We start from the raw sequence: 20,754 nt of genomic DNA, 5'->3' as shown, positions 1-20,754 counted from the left end.
CTAGTTTACCCTGGTTCGTATGGAAACGAGCACAGCGCCCCTGCTTGATGCTTTCATCCCCTTGGTGTCCTTGCAGCATTTGTCACTACCCCCTGGAGCCAACTGACTCGAAAGTGTGTAGCCTTAACTTCCTACGTGTTCTTCCGTTTGTTATAAAAGGAATTTAAAAACCCTACCAGGGGGCTTCCCTGGTGGCGCAGGGGTTGAGAGTCCGCCTGCCAATGCAGGGGACACGGGTTCGTGCCCTGGTCCGGGAAGATCCCACATGCTGTGGAGCGGCTGGGCCCGTGAGCCGTGGTTGCTGAGCCTGCACGTCCGGAGCCTGTGCTCTGTAACGGGAGAGGCCCGCGTACCGCAAAAAAACCCCCAAAACCCTACCAGTAAGCCCTACCACTAAACCTTGAAAGAATTCTTAGTGAAAATGAAAGCTCTCAGTTTCTACTCCACAGGTCACTAATGACACTTCCTTTTCTCCATCTGCTCCGTGCTTCCAGGGAAGGACACACAATGATTCTAACCCTGGGTGAGACCTGAAAATCTCTCCCCACTGCAGTGAACACCGTTTGCACAGATTCAGCCCCAGCAGCACCGAAATGTTTCCACTATCCACTCATCAAGTTACATATACACCAACCTCGACAGTTAACAGACATTTCTTTAAAATTCTCTAATATTTTTCTTAGCCATCCTAATATTTTTCTTAGCCATCCGATGATGCACCATGCAAAGCAGAAAGCCAACCTTTAAAACTGAGAGTTTCAATATTTTAAAACTGAGAGTTTCAATATTTTATTAAAATAGCATATTTAACCACTGTTAACCAAGAATATGTTAGCTTCCCACCCCCACCAGGTGCAGCACAACACAGTAGTGATTGATTTCAAATATCCTGCATTGTGATAACCAACAGAAACATTTCAAAGTCAAGTCTGCAACTAAAAACTAGACCTTGGAAAAATCCTGAATTAGAAGAAACATGAAGCCCTCAAACAGAATTTTATCTGCCCGAGAATTAATGCGGTGCGCCCCCCACCTACCTGACAACACTGCTGGGCTGCTTTTTCTCCTCTGTGCATAGTATAACGTCTCGTTTATTAGTACCCACTTTATAAATAAATCGGCATTTAATCACCCCATTTAATGTTCCTTTTCAGCTTCACAAAGAAACCAGTAAATAAAACTGTCGATGACAGTCACGACATAGGCTCTCACGGCAAGGTAAAAAATTTGAAAATACGCAGAGATGCATCAATGCTATTTTACATAAAAAGATTTAAAAAGTGCAAGGCAAAATCTGCAGTTCTTTTAGGGGAGTTTTTAGGCACATCCATTTCTTAAAGCAAGCTTCAGAATGAATTCCAGTTTGTTCTTCATGATACCTGTTTAAGTCTTTCTTTAAAAAAAAGAAAAATACATCTCCTCAAGTGTGAAACAGGGCATCTCCCGTCCCGAAAGGCGAGGTTTTCAGGTATGGCGCGTCCGTCCTTTTTTTATTCTTGCGGGCTTTGGTTTGGGGATGTACTGATTATTCGCCTGGTACTCGAGTTCTTTCCGGAAGTAGTGAATTGCTTTGTTTAACCCTTCCTCCAGTGGGACCTATTTAAAGAGAGAGCGAGAATGAGGGGCGCGGCCGGGTCCCCCGAAGCTGTCTGCGCCTGTGCTGTGCACCCTGACAGGCTGCACTTGAAGGAGCTGCAGCCCCAGAGACCCACACTTCCTCCTGCAGGTTGGGACTCTGTTCCAGTTTGAATCAGTCACAAAAGGCACCCTTAAAATAATGCCCACACGCGCCCTTCCTCTCAGAGGAGGAAGATGCGTGGAAGCATCCGTATCCAATCCACATGCCTGATTCTCTGGGTGACACTTACTCTCTGTACTTTCACCCCTGGGGACCCTCATAATTTAGAGCTGCCCTGCAGCAAACAGGAAACGGAAACCGAATCAGCTGCCCATGTCCTCTCTGCGGACATGACCTCTAGACTGAGACCTGTAGGAAAGGAATGCACCAGCCACGCCCAGCCTCGGGGCGGGGGGAGGAGGAACTGTCTGCCTGGGGGACAGGCAGCCCGAGCCTGGCGAGGCCACACCACCTAGCCTGATGGACTCCAAGGGCAACAGAAAGGAGGGGAGGCCCACCGTTACCCTTCAGCCTCTCACACTCCCACCCTGCTCCACCTGCGTGGGAACTGGGGTGGATGGGCTCGCCCACATCATGGGCATCGTGGCCGGCCCTGCACAGCCATGACACCCTGGCTGAGTGAACAGAGGCAATGCAGGGCTACCTGGGGCCAAGCCATTCCCTGTTAACAGAGAACAAGGGACACAGGCTACAAGCACCATGTGGCCCTGGAGAGAACACTGCTGGGGCCACCCCACGTGGCAGCACCCCCAGGGAACACAGTGCAGGGGTGGAGCCACCCCCCCCACTTACCACTGGCTCCCACCCCAGCATCAGCTTTGCTTTCTTGATGTCTGGTTTCCTTTTCTGGGGGTCATCCTGGGCTTCAGAGAGAAACTGAATTTCACTCCCGCTGCCTGTGTTGTTGAAAAAAGGTGAGAATCAGGAACCACTGGGATGCGACTCTCCACATACATCGAAGGCGAGGCCCACCATCGCAGGTATACAGGTGCAGATGGAGTGCTGTGTCCTAAGTCACCTCACCCCCCCCAGGAATGTGCTGCTGGCCCACCAGCGCAGGTACACACAGAGGGCTTTGTCCCAAGTCATCTCGCCCCCTCCTACCCCCAGGACGGTGCTGCTGGCCCACCAGCGCAGGTACACAAGTGTAGATGGAGTGCTGTGTCCCAAGTCACGTCGCCCTCACCCCGCCCGGGGACCGTGCTGCTGGCCCACCTGCACAGGGATACAGGTGCAGATGGAGTGCTGGGTCCCAAGTCACCTTGCCCCCTCCTACCCCCGGGGACCGTGCTGCTGGCCCACCAGCGCAGGTACACAGGTGCAGATGGAGGGCTGTGTCCCAAGTCAGCTCCCCGCCCCCGGGGACCGTGCTGCTGGCCACACAGCACTTGGCAAGGGCAGGACACCAGCCTGCGCCACCCCAAGGGGAAGGAGAGGGCAGGCCCAACGCATACCATCCCCCTCAGCAGCACAGCCGCGTGCCCACTGCCACCGGGGGGGGGGCTGTGACCCTGATGCCCCGACGAGCCCCCCTCAGGTGTTCATGCCCTGCAGCCAGGCTCCCTTCAGCCCGTCTAACGGGCAGAGTGCCAGGGAGTGACCGTCGGCCAGCCCAGCCTGACACCTTACGAGGCCCTGCCACCTACGCCCTGCCAGAGCCACCCTGCTGGACAAACCTCAAGCAGAAGGACAGAAGCCCGGCTGCTCCAGCTTCCTAGGACCAACAGATCGAAGCCAGCCCAGTAACTACTGGCCAGGCCTGCAGAGGGAGCCCCCAGCCCTGGTCCCAGAATCTGGAGCGAATAAAACAGCTGCCGCCTGAAGCCAGGGGTCTGGGTCGATGTGTTACACAGCCATCCACCCAGGCTCCGGACAAGCTTCCCAACCTCAACGTGAGCACGAGCGCCTGAGGAGTCGCCAAACACGGATTCTGACCCGGGAGACGCGGGCAGGGTGTGTGACTCTGCATTTCTAACAAGTGCCTGATGGGGATGAAGATGCTGTGGTTTTCATCTCAGCAGGACCATCCCCTGTCCTGGCCGACTGTCCGGGCTGGACAGGGGCAGGAAGGACAACTGCAGAGAATCCAGCCTGCTAGGTGCAGGGTCTAGACAGGCCCCCATCACGCTCGCCTGGCCTAGCCAACCCCACTCCAGTCTAGTTGTGTCTGCACACTGATTTCTTGATCAAACCTGGGAAGCAGACACCCCCCAACCCGAGCCCCAGGAACCTGACCGTGTGACCAAGGGCATAGCCCGTGGACACTGGCAGCCCACAGCTGGCTGAAGACGCAGACTGCTCGTGGCTTAAGAGCACGCCCTCTCGGGGGCCACGCCCAGTATCCACACTGCCTGCAACACCCCGTGGCCAGGTTGGCCAGAACTGCACATGGGACCTAAAACTCGCCACCGGATTCCACCAGAATCACACAAGCCCCAGTGTCGCTCTCCCACTCCCTGAAATCCTGTGCTCGGCCCAGCTGGCATCCGGAACCAGACAGTGGTCACCTGGGCAGAACTGCCGGCCCCAATCACGTCTCGAGCACAGAGGTCAGACGTACCATTTCTGCTCCACACAGACCTTGTTACAAGGGTGAACAAAGCTGGGCCCCTCCCCGCACCCCTTCACCTTTCTGTCACTTAGAATCACAAAACGGTGAGGCCCTCCTGATCAAGTTCTGCTTTTCATCCAATTCGATTAGCGTGTCTTAATTACCCACCGTCCAGGAGGGGCGTTATTAACCGACAGGGTAAGCGCGGTCGGTCACACGTAGGAAGGCCTCTGTCCTACTTACCAACGAGGTTTTTAATTAGCTCAGCGAATTCCAGGATCGTATGTTCTTCCGGGTTCCCCTAAGGAAGAAAGGTCTCTGGTTAGAGGTGTAAACGCAACGGCGACTCCACGCCCTCCCGCACCACATGCGCGCCGTCCCCGACGCCGGGGGGCGGGGGCAGGGTCAGCAGACGCCCGCCTGTGTAGCGGCGCATCAGGGCGCTGCGTCCCCTGGCCCAGGCACGGGACGGTTTCCAGACGCAAGGGTACTGTAGGCTCGGTGTCGCTCTACAGGAAAGCCTGGTTCTGCGAGCTCAGCTCTCCCAGGACACTCTTGCCCCTGGGGGCGCCGTGCTCACCCCCTCGGTGATGAAGACGCGTGAGCCTGGACAGGAGTCCCAACAGACGCGAAACGCGCTCGCAGGGGGGCCCTGGGCAGCCGGTGCGAGAGACAGGATGTGGCTCTATGGCGGGCTTACTTTGGGCGCCCCTCCTCCTCTTCCTGCCATGGTACCTTCCAGCAGCCACAGCCCCTCCCCTCCCCGAGCCTGCTCGTCCCGTCCCGTGAGAGCGCACCATGAAGTCTGGCAACCGTACGTCCCACCACTCTTCATCCCCAATCTCCTGGTTTCATCTGAGACCAAAGGTAAAAGAGGCAGGAAGGGACCCTAGGCCTAATTATGAGCACCCCGGGGCTACCGGCAGACACGCCCCTGAAACAAGACAGGTTTCTACCGGAGTCAGACCCTCCAGCACGGCCCTGTGCAAAGAGGCGAGAACGACGCGGCACTAAAGCGGGGAGTGGCTGCTTGGGGCGACCACTAGGACGCACACTGGGAAGGGCGAGAAGTGAAAACACAGGGTAAGGGCGGTGAAGGCTCAAAATGAAGTGAGGATTCACGAGACACGGCTTATGCTGTTTAACCCCCTGTTCCTTTGAAAATGCATGAAAACAGCGCTGGCTGGGTGCTTGCGGCCGCCGGGACCCATAAATTGGTCAAAGGTCCCACAGGGAGTGACCTCTCCTTTGCTGTTGGTAGGAACTCCCGCCCAACCCAGGAGAAATGAACGTTCCAGAGCGTGCTTCAGACTGCCGGTCATGAAGAAAAGTACAAGGAACGGTTTGCAAGTGAAGTGCTTTCAAGAAATTAGCAGGCACGCCCACACCTGTGAGCTTAGCCCCTCCTAGGGAGGGGAGGTGGCCGAGGAGACGGAGGTGGTGAGAGGGGAGGGGCTCGGGTCAGCTGCCATCGGCAGAAGTGGGCCGTCTAGAATGACGGGCAGTCTACACTGGACACCTCGCATTTTAAACGGGGTGGAATGAAACCATTCAGGAGACAGTGACCAAAAGGGTCCGAGGGCTCTAGCCCAACCTGATCCCTGGAAGAGCTGGAGAGGAGACTGGGGAAGTCCTGGGGAAGCTGTCACATCACAGGGGAATAGACCAGCTCTGGCGGGGGGGGGGGGGGGGGGGGGTGCCCATGGAGAAGGCAGGACAGTGGGCGGGCACACACAGGATGAGGTTTTACCTCTAAACAGAAGGAAAAACGTTCTGCCAGGGAGAACCGGCCGAAGACAGGACAAACTGCTCTGCAGAGAAACACCTCCTCCAGCGCCAAGAGTGAGCGAGGCCGGATCAGAGATCAGGCCGGTTCTGCTCCCTCCCGGGAGTGTCTGCGCTGCAGGAAGTGCGGGAGGAAGCGGCACGAAGGGGGTCTGGGCGCTCGCAGACGTTGACAGTGAGGGAAACTGGCTTAGCCACGCCATCTTCTACAGCCCCGGAAAGCAAGCCTTATCGAGCCCAACTGCACATTCAGTGATGGACAAAGGACACCCAGAACGTCACCTCCAGCCACTGAAGGCCTCACGCATTTCTAGACCTGGCCCTTCCGGTGGGTGGAGCGGGGTTAGTTTATCACGTGGCTCAGCCACGTGTCCCAGATCTTCTTTGTGGACTCGTTTTGTTCTATTCCGTGGATCTTCCTCTAGCGTTGGGCAAGCGACACACAGGCACGTGCCCTAAGCGTGCTGCCGGGGAATGAGCCAGGCAGGAAGCCGCCTGCTGGGGAGGGAGGGGGCAGAGGGAGGGACTCACCAGGTTGACGGGGCTGCTGACGTTGCTGTTCATGAGTGCCACGAGGCCGTTCACCAGGTCGCTGGAAGAGAGGGGAGGCCGCTCAGGTGCCCGCCGAGGCCCGCAGGTGCCGAGCACCGGACACAAGCCGGCCACCTCCCGGAAGGAAACCAAAACCCCCACGGGAGACTGGACGTCAAAATAAAACCCTGCACCTAGAGGGCGCAGAGGATGCTCCAGTGTTTGCAGATGGGATGATGTGGCGTCTGGGATCTGCCTTCTGTGGGAGGGTGGAGGCAGATGGCTGAGCAGGAGATAGGGCTGAGTTCCCTACTTTGTATATTTCTGAAGTCCTTCGGCAATTAAAAAATGAAAATAAAGTAGGCACACACCCCAAAAAAGATGGCGTTTATGCAAGTTTCTGAGGAAAGTCCATGTTTAACGGGAACCCAGGTAGTCGGCCCATATGGAAAAGCAGATGGTTTTTTTAAAAATAAGGTCTCCTGCAATGGAAGAACTCCAGTATGTAAGTCTCCTACTGGCAAATCACAGAGAAAGCCAGACAGCCCTGAGTGTTGAAACCAGCTCCCTGGACCTCCGGCCCCTCACCTCCCCCCAGGAACCCCCACACCCGGATGGGACGGGCGGGGGCGTCTGGGTGTTGCAGACGGATGGTGAGCGAGTGGGCCGTGAGGGTGACGGTCAAGAGGCAAATTTTCCGCTTACCAACGTTTGGTTCTTATTTTCAGAAGCGTTAAAGGGTGGTTCTGTCAAAAAAAAGTGACTTCATAAAAATGACACCTGGCTGCTACGCGAGCGTTTTACTAGAAGTCATAAGTCACTTTCACCAGCTGTGTCTCACGAGGCTGTGAGGGTTCTTTCTGCTCCGGGGATGCAAATGCGGCCGCCTGGAACCCTCTTCCCTCCTCCACCATAACCAGCAAGGAGCAGGTTACTGTGCCAAACTTCCAAAAGAAAACCTCAGGTTTTCCTTTCCTTTTCACTGAGAAACAATCTGGGGGTGGGGGTGGGGTTATTTAGCAAACAAATGATTTTCTGGGTTTTTGCTTACAACCAATGGGCATTTTATAGGAACACGCCTAAAGTCCGCTCTGCTCTCACGGATCAAGCACAGATGCAAAGAACCGCTGACTTGAGATGATTCCTCGCTTCTAGAAACTGGCAAAAATCCCTTCATCACTATAGCCGTTAACGACCACATCCCAACACATCCTCTGACAGCACACGTCTCTGCATATTTGGAAAAGACGTTAAAATGTGCCATTCAGTAGCATCCACAAACATTTTTAATGGGGGGGGTCCATATTAAGCTGGAAGGTGACGGACACTTATGTAATCATCCTGGGGGGGAGGGGCATGCATCTTTCATGCAAAAAAACTGGCAACTTTTAAGGCCAAAAGTGCACAGATCACATCCATTTAACCTGAAGCTCTTTAAAAGTGTCATTCTGACAAAGTGACTTTTTAAGACAACACAGCACGCCTCCGTGATGGGGTGAGGACGTAACCTGGCCACGAGAGCACCAAGCACGGTTATGCCAGGATGTCAGCACACACGCCACCCAGAGACCGCAACGGTCACCCAGAAACGGTGCAACGCTACCGCAGGGCAACTGTGGATTTTGGAAATGGGTAATTTAGTTCAGTAAGTACAGATCCGAACATCGTGCATTTTTAACTGTGAAGTAAAAGAGCCTCAGTTTCTACAAAATAGCTTGTTTAAAACAGCCCAGCGTTGGCAAGTTAACTCTCTGGGCCAAGCCTCGAACAATGGAGCGCGAAAGCCGGGAAAGCGCCTTCCCTGAGTCTGGTGACGTCGGGGAGCCTCAGCACGTCAGAGCCCACTACCTCGAGATGTGAGACCAGACGGCGCGGCCTCACGGAGAGAGGGTTTGCCCGAAGGGCCCCCAACACCACTTCTAGTGACTCCACTGAGGTCCCTTCCAGGCTGCACCCTGGCATCTGGGTGGGTGACGGGGCGCGTGGACCGTGCAGGCCGGCCAGCGAGGCACGTCCTGTCGGGGATGGAATGCAGCCCGCGCATCACTCGATGCTTAAAGGATTTTAATCACCAGCAAAAAGCAAGCACCTGAGAGGCTACTTTAAATGAATTCTGTATCTGATGCCTTTGAAATAGTAAAAACGGGTTGAAACTGATGCCCCTTTCACTGCACGGTCTCTGGAATACTCCACGAGGTGGTAAGGCTGGAGGAGGCTAGGGGCCTTGATGAGGCCATTGGAGGAGATTCAACGCGACTAAGACGTCAAGACCCCCCCCACACTTCGAGAAAGGGCGCACACGGGGGCCGGGTGAGGGCAGGCGGGGTGGACACGTGTCACGATGAGAAGATGGTACCCGAGCGCAGGATCCCAGGAGCACGGTCCCCACACAGACATGGGCCGCAATTGCTTCCTTGCAGCGCACGGCTCCCGAGTGAAGTGCTCTGACATGAGAACAGGCCGGCTAGCTCCTGGCTGAATCCCTTCTTAGACTATTTGGGCAACAAAGTGGGCCAGTGACGTGACGGTCCCAGGCTTTTGCCCTGCTGGGCAAGATACTAACCGATGGGGAGAGAAAAACCACTGTTCATTTTAAGACACTTACTCAGCTTTCTTTTGGGCTAAATGTGAAAATCCACAAACACTTGCAGGAAAAAAAAAAATCTACAGTGGTTGTGTTTAATTTTTTTTTTTCTTTTAAACCAGGAAAAAATTGGTGTGTTGCTGGGGCCGAGGTGGGGTGGGAGCCCCCCAAGACCTGCCACCACTTCGTCCGACAGCATCCCTGGGGTGGCCGCAGGCCCCAGGGACAGCATTTTCTGATGGACAGGCACTCCAGGGTATTTGTACTGAAAAGTGCAAATATACAGTCCCAAAACACACAACTAGATTTTCCAATGATTCAGGACACCACAGACCTATGCAGAATTCACCACTGTGCCACGTGGGACGTATTTTGGTAGATGTAACTGCTCATATAATAACTCTTCTCTCAGAACCAAACCGCACTTTAAAACTTGCCACCAACCGAACTGGCCGACGACAGACTCGACTGAGGAGGGCTACCAAGAAATCAGTGAATGTGACCCTGTGAGACCGTTCAACCAAGATCTTAATTACCTTTATCTACATTTAGTTCGGGCACAAAATTTGTCAGCATTAGGCCACCTGACCTTCTTAATGATGACAACCTTGTCCACCCCAGAAGGCACATCTAAAGGGTCTGATTTCGGCATCTGCAGGCGTGCTGCAAGCCTGAGGCCGGCACCTCACTGGCCCGAACTGGAGGCCCTGGGTGACCCTCGGGGCCGGCAGCTTGGCCGACAAGACACTAGGTGGCAGCAGGAGACCAGCACATCCGACCTCTAGTGGCAGAGAACCGGGATGGGGGGCGCCCACGGGATGAGCAGAACTAACCGTCAACCCAGCTGCTTCACCGGAATGAAAACAGCAAAACGAACAAGTGACCCAGCTGGGACTGGACGGCCCTCGCCCGCCTGGGGGTCTTACCTGACGTACTGGAAGGCCCTTGTCTGCGACCCGGATCCGTACACCTGCGGGGACACCACACGGAGGGTCCCGGAACCGCGGACTGCACGGGAGCCTTCAACCACCAGGGGCGTAGCCTGACCTCAGCCCTGACAACCCCAGGGTCCAGCTGCGCCAGGCCCGGGGCCTCACCCAGGGGCACCCTGAGGCGCCCTGTGGACAGAGGCGCCCCCGGGCACAGTCATGGGCCAAGAGCACGGCGGGAGAGGCCTCTGCAGGCAGGCCCTGAGCCCGAGGCACCAGAGTGTCTGCAGCTCAGGGAGCAGGGTGACCTGGGCCCCGTGCAGGGTCGCGGCTCCCGTGTGTTCCCTCCACGCACCGCCCCCTCCCTCCCTCCCTCCCTCCAAGGGCAGCGGGGACTTCTGACTTCAGGGCAGCCCCACCACCACGCCCACCCGCCACCCACCGTGAGCGGCTCCCCCTGCAGCGCCTGCAGGATGAAGTTGCTGACCACCCGGCCGTCGTTCATGTGCATTCGGGGTCCGAAAGTGTTGAAGATCCTGGCCACGCGCACCTCCACGCCTTCCTGCAACACAGAAGAGGGTGAGCCCGGCGCCCCACAGGTACCTCTGCTCTTCCTTCCAGACACAGGTGCTTTTCCGTCCTGATGAGATGCTCTGTTCTCTGTAATCAAATCTGGAGGCTGCAAGTTACACCAAACTCACGTGAGCCCCGATTCCCACCACCTTGAGGCCCACAGCATGAAACGTGCTGCAGAAACCTGAGAGACAGTTCAACAGTGCAAGGGGTTAATGATGGGGTACATTTCCCCAGTAAATAAGTTCTACTTAACTAGGACCGTGCTATGCATCTCTTTCACATAATATTTTGTATAAATTTATCACTCAACAGAGATGTAAATGTTAGTGAATGTTTAATAGCTGATTTGAAGAAAAACAAGAGAGCACTTTGTCCTGGGAAAGGAGGGGCAGGTGAGGGTTCCGAAAAGGCTACACTGTACCTACTACATTCCCCAGTCTGTTCTGCTGGAAAACTCATCCGTTCAGTGAAAAACCAAAGGCAATCTGGCACCTGACACAGGCTACGTACAGCTAAACAGCCCGGGAAGACGCCAACGTACATTGTTCACAAAAACGGGCGTTCCAGACCTTCCCAGACTTGCCCTCTTGTACTTTTAATGTTTCTATTGTTATTACAATAAACATCTCTTACTTTTGTAATTGGGGAAAGCATATTTTCAAACACGTAGTCAAGGAAAGTATATTTTATTACACCCCGAAAGCCTTCTGCAAACTATCTTAATTATCAATTTCACAGACTGCTTTGTCAGTGATAAAAAGTTAAATGTTTCCATCACACTCTGAATCAGCGGACTCTTACAGCAATCCATCACCCATCAGGCAACAGACGCGCATCTCCGGGTGTCAGAGGGCTGGTGGGGTGGGCTGTGAGCCCCAGGGCTCAGTGGCCAGGCCGTGCCGTCGGTCTCTCCTCACCGGGAGAGCGGGAGCGGGCGGGGCTCACGTACAAGTCAGCCTCAGCACAGGCCCGGTGATGACAGCTTAGCTGCTGCCGGGGTCCTGCTAGTCGGTACAGTTCTTTCCTGACTCTACGTACCGGAGCCGGGGCAGGCTGGGAACCTGAGGGACCCGTAGCTGATGGGGCTGATTTAGCACAGAATTTCTCCACTGTAAGTACGGCGAGTGGACGGCCATGGGCTGCGGCATCCCTAGGGCCCCAGCAGGCCTCCCAGTGGCTGGAGCTGCCAGCCGCCTCCGCCCCCAGCGGCCTCATCTAGGCCTCCACGTGTGCCAGCGTGCAGTGGCTGGCAGGTGTGGACCCAGCGCAGTTAGCTTTCAGAAACCGGAGCTGCCACATTTCTGCCAAGCCCCAGCAATGCACCATCAAGCCTTCCCAAGGGCATTCAGACTCCTAGGCCTACGATGTGAGCTGCAATTCCAGGTCCGGGCATAAACCAACCCTGCTCTCTACTGAACTGACCAGGGAGCATTTCAGCGACGGGGGGTGGGGCAGGGACGAGCAGAGATGCTGCTCTCACTAGAAAACAGCTCTCACTAGAAAACAGCTCCCAAGTGTCCGCCTGCATTTACTTGTCAAGATGAGAAAATCCAAAGTGGGTGAAGGTGGCTTTATTCCAAGAGAGGAAAAGCTCAGCACATTCACAGCGGTCAGGCCACGTGCCGGCAGGGCGCTTGGGGGGCTGTGCTTTGCTCCCTCCCCCGCCCCCAGGAACGCTGGGCTCTGCACACGTGAACTGCAGCACAGAGGGACCTGGCTGTGTGACCTGTCCGCCTGGGTCCGGGGCCTCAGGGGACGGGCAGCTCCTCCCGACTATCAGGTGCGCTGACGCGTGCTTCCCAGGAGCCCCAGCTCTCAAACTCGTTCACACCCTCTCCGCTGTGCCAGGCCTGCCCTGAGGGAGGCGCCCAGGACACGTTCGCCTGCAGGGAGCAGGACACACAGGGCGGGAAGCCCCCAGAGACGGCAGGCCCCCAGCAGAAGGACATGCCATCCCTAAAGGAAGGGGGTCACGCAGCCCCGAAGGCTGAACCACACGATTCCCCCCGGCCTCTCATAAACATACCTTCGTGGGGTCCGCTCCCCGCCTGGGGATGAGACCGAGGCCATTACAACAGGCAGAGCTCAGCTGCTGAGTAAGATGCCCGAAGGTGCGGGAAGTGTCCGTTCACGCTGGGTGGCGGCAGAGGGAGGCCACACAGGTTTGGGGACGGGGGATGCCTGCCTGGTAACTGCCCTCAACGGTCCCGCCAGACCCTTAACATTCAGACCAGAGTGGTCACTAGGCCCAGGCCACGCCCAGGCTCAGCGCACGGCCAGCGGGGAGGGGGCACCAGAAACAGGCCTGCACTGGGGGTTCCAGGCCATGGGCTTGATCAGCCCCTTGGGGTGAACCCCGCTCACTGGACATTTGACGTCCTTCAGCCAGTTGCTGAACACTTCGTTAACTAAGGTATAACACGCATCCCAGGCATTTAATTTTAAGCATTCTGATGCCAGAAAATAAAACAAAACCACACCCTCAAGGCCCTGGACCAGACGGTTTCTGAGTTTCCTGTCTTTCTGCTCTGCGGTCTGTGTTTTTAGGAACGGCGGCCTGGTTCGCAGACCCAGCCCCGTGGGGGAGGCTCAGACGCAGGCGGGGCCGTGAGCTCCGAAGCGCACAAGCGCCGACCGCAGCCTTCTGGACAAGTCTGCACGTTTACAAAACCACCACGTCCAAGGGCACGGACCAGCCCAACGTAACTTCTTCTCTGACAAGTTCAAAGTGTTCCTGAAAGATGCGATGCCCTTTGATCCCGACTGCCAGCTCAATCCACCCCCTGGAAGAAGAGTCCAGGGAGCCCCTCTTTATGTAGGAAACGTGCCCTGCAATGTACCTGCGATAGATTTTCCTGGGAAATCAAATTCTATTTTGAATACATTTTAGGATATTTAATTCACTACAACAAACCCAGAAGAGAATCCTTTAAAATCTTTTATAAAATGTGTCTTCATCCCTGGATTTATCTTGTTTATATTCTCTATCCTTATATATTAGATTAATTCAGAGAAAGATATATCCACATACCATCTATGGTCTTTTCAATAAAATGATGATTTATACTTAAGAGGGGACATGCCTTTATGTATTAAAAAAAATTAAATTAACTAAAAATACACCAAAGGCATTCTATTCCACCTGGTTCATCATTTTACTGGCCATTATTTTTTCATTTGCCTCCAGATAGCAAAAACTAACACCCAAAGTTTTGAAGCAGGAGAGCTGGAATACTGAACATCAGTTGCTTTGCTGTTTGAACTCCAAAGATGGTCTGATCTGCCCCAGACCGGGCTGTGCCCACAGGGGCCAGCCCAGCGTGGCAGGAGGGGCTCTGACTCACCCCTGCCGCAGCTAATATAAAATCCCAAGTGAAAGAACTGCTCTATTTTTCCCTTCCGTTTATCTCTGAATGGGACCGTGGGTGGTAATATTTTTTCCTTCTTGCTTATCTGTGTTTTCTTCTTTTCTATCCTGGCAAAGCAACCTGCAGTACGAGAATCCCGACACCCCTCAACTGTGTGGTGTCTGCCCTGTGGACAGAGAGAGAAGATGCCCATGGCTCCCTCCCCTCAGCACGGCTCGGACAAACGAGGGACAGCAAGCACAGGTACACTGTGTAGACCCAGCCGCGGTCACAGTCTCGGACCACAGCTCTCCCTGGAAGGGAGCACAGCACGTGTAACATGAATAACAAGGCATGCGAGCTTTGAAGCTCACGCTGGGCCTTCTTCAAGGCCACTCAGAACCAGGCGAGACCACAGGGACCTCCACCCAGGCCCAGGCGCCCAGCCCTGCTGTCCTGCATCAGCCCACTGGCCTTGCAGCCACCAGAACCAGAGAGGACGCCGCCAGCCACAGGGCCAGAGGCACGGTCACTCCTGGACCTAAGGGCCAGCCAGCAGGAGTGCATGAGGGACTGTGGGGAGAGCAGGACCCACACCTGCCTCCAAGGCCACAGGGGCAGGCCTTCCACGGTGCATTTCCAGATGCCCGACGGCACTGCTCACCTGGGCAGACGGGATTCGTGGGGCAGGTGTGCTGAGCAGAACCCACAGGTTACACAGTGCTGCTGGCCTAGACCCGAGCTTCTCAAAAGGTGCTGAGCCTGTATCCGAAAGCAACCCTTGGACGTGACACTGTGACAGGGAGCAGTCTGTGCACTGTCCCCCGTGAGAAGCCCACTGTCACCCTAACCACCAGGTGACTTTTGCACACAGGTGACATCATCTGCTGGGGTCCCTGGTGGGAAGCCCAGGCAGACGGCCCCCGCAGCAGAGGCATTCTGCAGCAGGCGACACCCTCCCGACGGCCACAGCCGGCCAGCCGCACACAGGGCTCCTAGAGGATACATTATGGGGAGCACCATCTATGCGTGCCTCTCCCAGACCTGTGTGAGCAGAAATGCCAATGCTGACATTCCCCAGGTGTGGAGGGAGCTGTGATCCTGCGCTCACGAGCTGGACGGCACTTACGGATCCCGGGTCAGCACATGCGCAGTGGAACCCACACCCTGGGTCCTGGCATCCAGTCAGTGCTCAATAAATGTTGGCCACACTGTTACTAAACACCATAGTTATCATGAGCTCATACCTTAGGTAATATGAATACTTACAACATTATTTATACTGCTCATCACTTAGTAAGAACTAAAAGTTCAATAAAAAATGTCCTACTTGCCCGCCAGCTTTAACTACACAAAAACTCACTAAGAAATACACCCACAGACTGAGAGCAGACAGCCGAGAACCCTACTGATTTCTGTCCCCTCACACACTCGAGTTAGTTTTCTTAGGCACCAACATACACAGAGGCTGTTCTGTGTACCTGGGAGACCATCTCATTCAACTTTTAGGTCAAGATATTCCCGGCTCCAAACTGATATAGTTTGTCTTTTCTAGAACTGATTAAAATAAATGGATACTACAAGCCAACTGCCCAAAGTGGCTTAGAAAACAACCAGTTCTGCTCCTGGCCGAGAGCTAAGGCAGAGAAACCTAAACACCAATACCTACCTCAGCACAGGGTTATTCTGTGGTCGTCATACTGGTATTTCATTAAAAATATAAGAGAAAAAAGTCTCTGCCGGCTGCCCTCCAAAAAACAAACAAGGCGCTCAGTGCCCCCAGCCCAGCCGTGAGCTCTCAGCACTGGGTGCCCAGGCAGGGTTCCCCATCACACAGAGCCCGTGGCCAGCTGACCTGCGAGCTGGCCGGCAGGAGGAACCCCCGGCCTGAGAGGGCTGCTCCAGGATATGGACGCTTGCTCGTCTCTGAGTCCCAGAGTGTGGCCACCACGCCTCTGTCAGCAGCCTGTCGTGGTACCACCCCCGTCCACGGTTATTCACTTACACGTCCCTCCAAGGGCGTGTCTGTGAGGGTCCCAGAGCCGGGCAAGCACAGTGGATGGCCTGGCTGGGCCCCATCTGGACGTCTGACTGGCCCCTGCACAGCCCTCAGGCAGGCAGGACAGGGCCCTGTGACCGATGGGTCACGTCTCCGGAGTAGACAGTGGGGAGCTCTCGGCTGTCGGCTCCACCTGCCCCAGCGTGGGGGTGAGCGAATCTGTAACCTGGAGAGATCCACAGGCAGGCCCCAAACGGGGGCAACGCCCACCCCCGGGCAGGGCCGGTCACGGCACTTCATTCCAGCGCAGGCCTGTCTACGCCGCCAGCCCCGCAGCGGGTTGCATACCTGCTTCATGTAGGCATAGCACATGGTCTCGGCGACGCGCTTGCCTTCGTCGTAGCAGGCGCGGGGTCCTATGGGATTCACGTGGCCCCAGTAATCCTCGGTTTGAGGGTGGACTTCAGGGTCTGCGGGGGGGGGGACAAGAAGGAAGTGCTGTCAGAGTCTCCCTTTGTTCACGTTCATACACTTTACGAACAGTGGATACTGATGCTGCAAAAGGGAGCTTGGGAAAGACCAAGGTGAACATCTCACCTGGAGAGATACCTATCAGAGGAGCACCTTCAGCGCCCCTCGGTCCACCTCTAGTCCAGCAGGACACGCTATTCTGACCGCTCGTATCAGTGATGACAGTTTTTACAGGAAAAAAAATTAATTAAAAGAGCAAAGTCTCTCGATTTTAAGTCTCCCCCCTCCTGTAAACTGTTCTTAACTTTTAGATTACTATACAGACTAAATTAAACATCTATGTGAAAAGACATAGGGTCCAATTTCACGTTTATAAAATATAGAATTTTATAAAGCATGGATTTATTGAAAACATTTTAAGAGCCTCTCTCTGGAACAGAATGGCTTTCACCTGTGCTGTCACCAGAACCACCTGACAGCCTCAGTGACACACCTGGGGACCTGGTCGGCCCTGGTCCTCTAAGCACGAGAATGCAATGCAAAGAGCTCTTTCCCCAGCACGCGTTGTACACTTCCCAACGCCTGTTTTTTTGGTGTGTAAATCAGTCACACTTTAAGATGTACCAGAGGAATGGACTATCTAAAGACACCTAGTCACAGATTATTACTTTTAAAAATATTATCTTGACTCTTTTTTGGCCGCGTTGGGTCTTCGTTGCTGGGCGTGGGCTTTCTCTAGTTGCGGCGAGCGGGGGCTACTCTTCCTTGCGGTGCACGGGCTTCTCATTGCAGTGGCTTCTCTTGTTGCAGAGCACGGGCTCTAGGCACACGGGCTTCAGTAGTTGTGGCACGTGAGCTCAGTAGTTGTGGCTCATGGGCTCTAGAGCACAGGCTCAGTAGTTGTGGCTCACGGGCTTAGTTGCTCTGCAGAGTGTGGGATCTTCCCGGACCAGGGCTGGAACCCCCGTCCCCTGCATTGGCAGGCAGCTTCCTAACCACTGCACCACCAGGGAAGTTCCTAGTTACAAATTCTTTTTTTTTTTTTTTTTTTAACACAAGTGCATTTTTGGAATCAATTAATACCTGATTTATCCGGTACAGCAGGAATTTTACACAACTATGCTATAAAATGCATAAATCTTTGCCAAGAAACCTGGATAAGGTTCACCAGCCCCAAGTTACAATTCCTTTCTGCTTATGTCAGAGCTGAAGCTCGTGGGCATGACGGGACGTGAGCCGGGACAGGACAGGACCCAGACTTCTGCAGCTGCCGCTGTGCTTAAAGTTCCCTGAGAAGCAGAACAGCTCAGAGACAAATAGGCCCCGAGAGAAGAAAACCAGTGACGGGACTTCATGTGGATGTGCTGGTGACGCGAGACCTCTTCAGGGATTTCTGCCAAGGGCTGGGCAAGCTGGACTCCCAGAGGGAGACCCTGAACATGGCAAAGGACCAGAAAGAGAAGGGTGGGCACAGGCACCACCCCTCGACTGGTACTGTCCGGGCGGACAAGCCCGAGGTTCACGACACACAAAACCACCTTGCTACGACAGAAGCGAGGGTGCAGAGGGACACCTCGTCTGGACCCTGTGTCCCCTGTTCAGCATCGGGGAGGCCGGCAGACCAGGCACGGAACCCACAGGAGGTGGGTGCCTGCAGACCGGGGCTGGCGGGGCCTCCGTGAGTTACCCCGACGTCACAAGCCCTGAAGACCGCGAGCTGCCGTCAGAGATGCAATGCTGAGTCGGGGGGGGGGGGCGGGGGAAAGACGTCAGGGGCCTGGATGGGTGCCGCCAGCGCTCTGAGGCGGCGACAAGGACGCAGCACCGACAGCGTCGGCACCGATGCTGCTGCGACATGTGACAATGGGCCGCCCAGTGCCACTCGGGGACCCGCTGGGCCTCTGCAGAGGCTGGAAGCAGGGAGCAGGGGGACGGGGAATAAAGGTCCCCCTGCGTGCCCCACTCCCAGAGCCGAGGGGGAGCAGGTGGGAGGGGGTGGTGGGTGCTCTGCCTTCCCACGGGGGTGGCAAAGAGCAGAACTGCATCAGTAGAACTGCTGCCTCTATAGGTTTTTTCCAGCTGGTTCCCTTATTATTATTTTTTATTTTTATTTTTTAAAAGGCATCTCTTCCCACATTGCCTTCTCACTTCCTTTCCGCGACAGTAACGCAAGGAGAAAATCGCATCGCAGTAGCATCTGGCTTCTGCCGCGTCAACTAAGCATTTCTCCAGAACCCTGCGCCCAGCAGGCGGGGCTGAGCTGGAAGCCCCATGAGTGGACACGTGGTCCTCAGCCCTCTCCGGACGCTCACTTCCTCAAGGCCTGTGGAGGGCAAAGCAGGCGCCTGTGTTTTCTGGCTCCACCTACTTAAGACTCTTCCAGAACCCATCCTCCTACAGGTGAGGCAACCGGCACACGTCTCCCCAGCGAGCAGGCTCTGAAGCCGACCCCTGAGCTCCCGGCGGGGTTGGGGGACCCTGCTCTCACTGGAGCAAATGCTCCAGCTAAACTGGCAGAGTCCCCAAGGATCTGACTTCTGGGGCACCTGTGGAGCAGACACTTTTGTGGATTGGTAAGTGGCGGGTGCTCTCGGGCAAAGTGACACGACACCGTCCTCAGGGGGTGGTCCTTCAGCAGGAGAGAAAGGCTCGCCCCAGCCGGAGGAGGGAGCCCTTGCTGCCATCTGCTGGAGAGCAAGAGCCAGCCGGGCCTTCCTGGAAATGGAGTCCAGACTCACTGGTCCCTTCTGCGCCCGAGATGGGATGCAACCGTCCAGGGCGCCGGAGCGACAACCACTCACCTCCGTACACCTCCGAGGTGGAGGCCAGGAGCAGACGGGCTCCGACTCGCTTTGCCAGCCCTGCAGAGAGACAGGACACCGTCACCTTCGGGGAACAGGGAAAACACGTGTGCACACGCTCATTTCTGTAGCCACTTTAAGCATTTTTTAGCGTTAACTGTATCTGATCACCCGTGCACCTTCAGTTACCCACTCCTATTGCATCTACTTTGGAACCAAAATTAAAATAGTAAGGAAAGCACGAATGGACCTCCAGAAGCACAGTATTTAGCTGGACACTTGTAACTATAAGCAGGGCCAAATGCAGAGTCTGGGTTTATTCTAAGTCATGACTTGAGGAGTTTCATAAAGATTCCTTTGCCCGAACGTACCACCCAGTATTTCGTCAGGTAACTCCGCCCCACCCCCGCAGGGAGAAGGCAAGGCCCCTCGAACCTTAGCGCCCCCCTCACTGTCCCCCTCAATGGCCGGCCTCCTGCCCCCACTCCCCACACGCCCCAGGCATCTCCAACTGCCCCCGAGCCCATCTCCTGTCCGGGCACCTCCGCCCCGCACCCTCCCTCCCTCCTTTGAAGTCCAGCTTCCAGAACATCTTTTCCAGAGCAACTGGCCACATCCTCATCCTGCTCTGAACCGTTCCCGGGTTCACACCCCTCCATGCAGAACAGACTAGAGCATCGTCACCTGCAGTGCTCAGGTAAGTCCTCCAGATGCTCTCACAGTCCCAACACAGCAGGCCCTGCCCCAGGGAAACCCACTGCCTGCACTCAACCCCCTGCTTCCCAAACAACTCCCCCACGGAGCCTCTGTGCACAGACGCCACAGGGCCGGCCGTGCCACTCGCCGGGCACTGCTCAGGGCAGAGGGCCAACTCGGGCTGTCAGGTGCACCAGAGGGAGAGCTCAGGGCGCACGCCAGCTGTGGGCATCCCGGGGGTGTCGGGGGGCGAGACAGAAGGGTCCCAGCGTGAGTGCATAGGAGCATCTGGCGGGGAGCCCTGAGGATGCACAGCAAGAACAGAGAAGAGTGCTGGTGAAGGTGCAGACGCCACGACGAGCTCGAGGACAACGGCAAAGGGGCTGCAGCTGAAGTGGAATCTGCAGGCTCACGGCACTGCAGGCCCATCTCCCGTGTTCCCACCCCACAGGCGCCGGCCAGACGGACCCCGCCAGACCCACTGCTGCACAGAGACAGTGGGAGTCCCGAAGGATCCGGAGATCTTTTTTTTTTTTTTTAATTAAACTTCCAATGTGAGAAAAGCGTAGATTCAAATGCAGTTGTTACAAGTAATCCAGACAGATGCCCTTCGCCCGGTTTCCCAACGGTAACAATGCATAACAGCAGCACATCATCACAGCCAGGATACTGACAGGGATACAGTCACAGAACACCCCTCACCACGAGGCCCCCTCCTGCGGCGAGGCCGGTGTTTGCACTGAAACTGGACAAGTTTTCACCAAGACGCAGCCACGCTCAGGGCCGGCAGGGGGTGACGCCACAGAGGGAGGGCCCCCCAGGCTCAGAGGACCCGCTCCAAGTGC

General features: G+C 55.5%; 1 protein-coding gene across 11 annotated transcripts in view; it reads right to left on the bottom strand.

The window, feature by feature from the left end:
- Positions 1-776: 776 nt before the first annotated feature.
- The window catches only part of UXS1 (UDP-glucuronate decarboxylase 1), a 73,803-nt gene continuing 53,825 nt past the window's right edge, over positions 777-20,754 (bottom strand). For 6 of the 11 annotated variants that reach the window (XM_027128680.1, XM_027128681.1, XM_027128685.1 and 3 more), the window contains 8 exons: positions 19,214-19,273; positions 16,290-16,411; positions 10,462-10,698; positions 10,017-10,060; positions 6,507-6,567; positions 4,434-4,491; positions 2,432-2,535; positions 777-1,596 (listed from right to left, as the gene is read on the bottom strand). In XM_027128680.1, the coding sequence (XP_026984481.1) occupies positions 1,465-1,596; positions 2,432-2,535; positions 4,434-4,491; positions 6,507-6,567; positions 10,017-10,060; positions 10,462-10,698; positions 16,290-16,411; positions 19,214-19,273 (818 nt within the window). In that variant the 3' untranslated portion in view covers positions 777-1,464. Of the gene's footprint in view, positions 1,597-2,431; positions 2,536-4,433; positions 4,492-6,506; positions 6,568-6,700; positions 7,253-10,016; positions 10,061-10,461; positions 10,699-16,289; positions 16,412-19,213; positions 19,274-20,754 lie in introns of those variants that run through there. The other 5 variants (XM_027128684.1, XM_027128683.1, XM_027128682.1 and 2 more) reach the window with 4 other exon arrangements.

The sequence above is a fragment of the Aethalodelphis obliquidens genome, unplaced genomic scaffold, assembly GCF_003676395.1.
Source record: "Aethalodelphis obliquidens isolate GAN/ISIS:26980383/991018 unplaced genomic scaffold, ASM367639v1 scaffold35, whole genome shotgun sequence".
NCBI lineage: Eukaryota > Metazoa > Chordata > Mammalia > Artiodactyla > Delphinidae > Aethalodelphis > Aethalodelphis obliquidens.
Note: the sequence above shows the minus strand (reverse complement) of the source record. Positions and strands in the feature narration are given on the sequence as shown.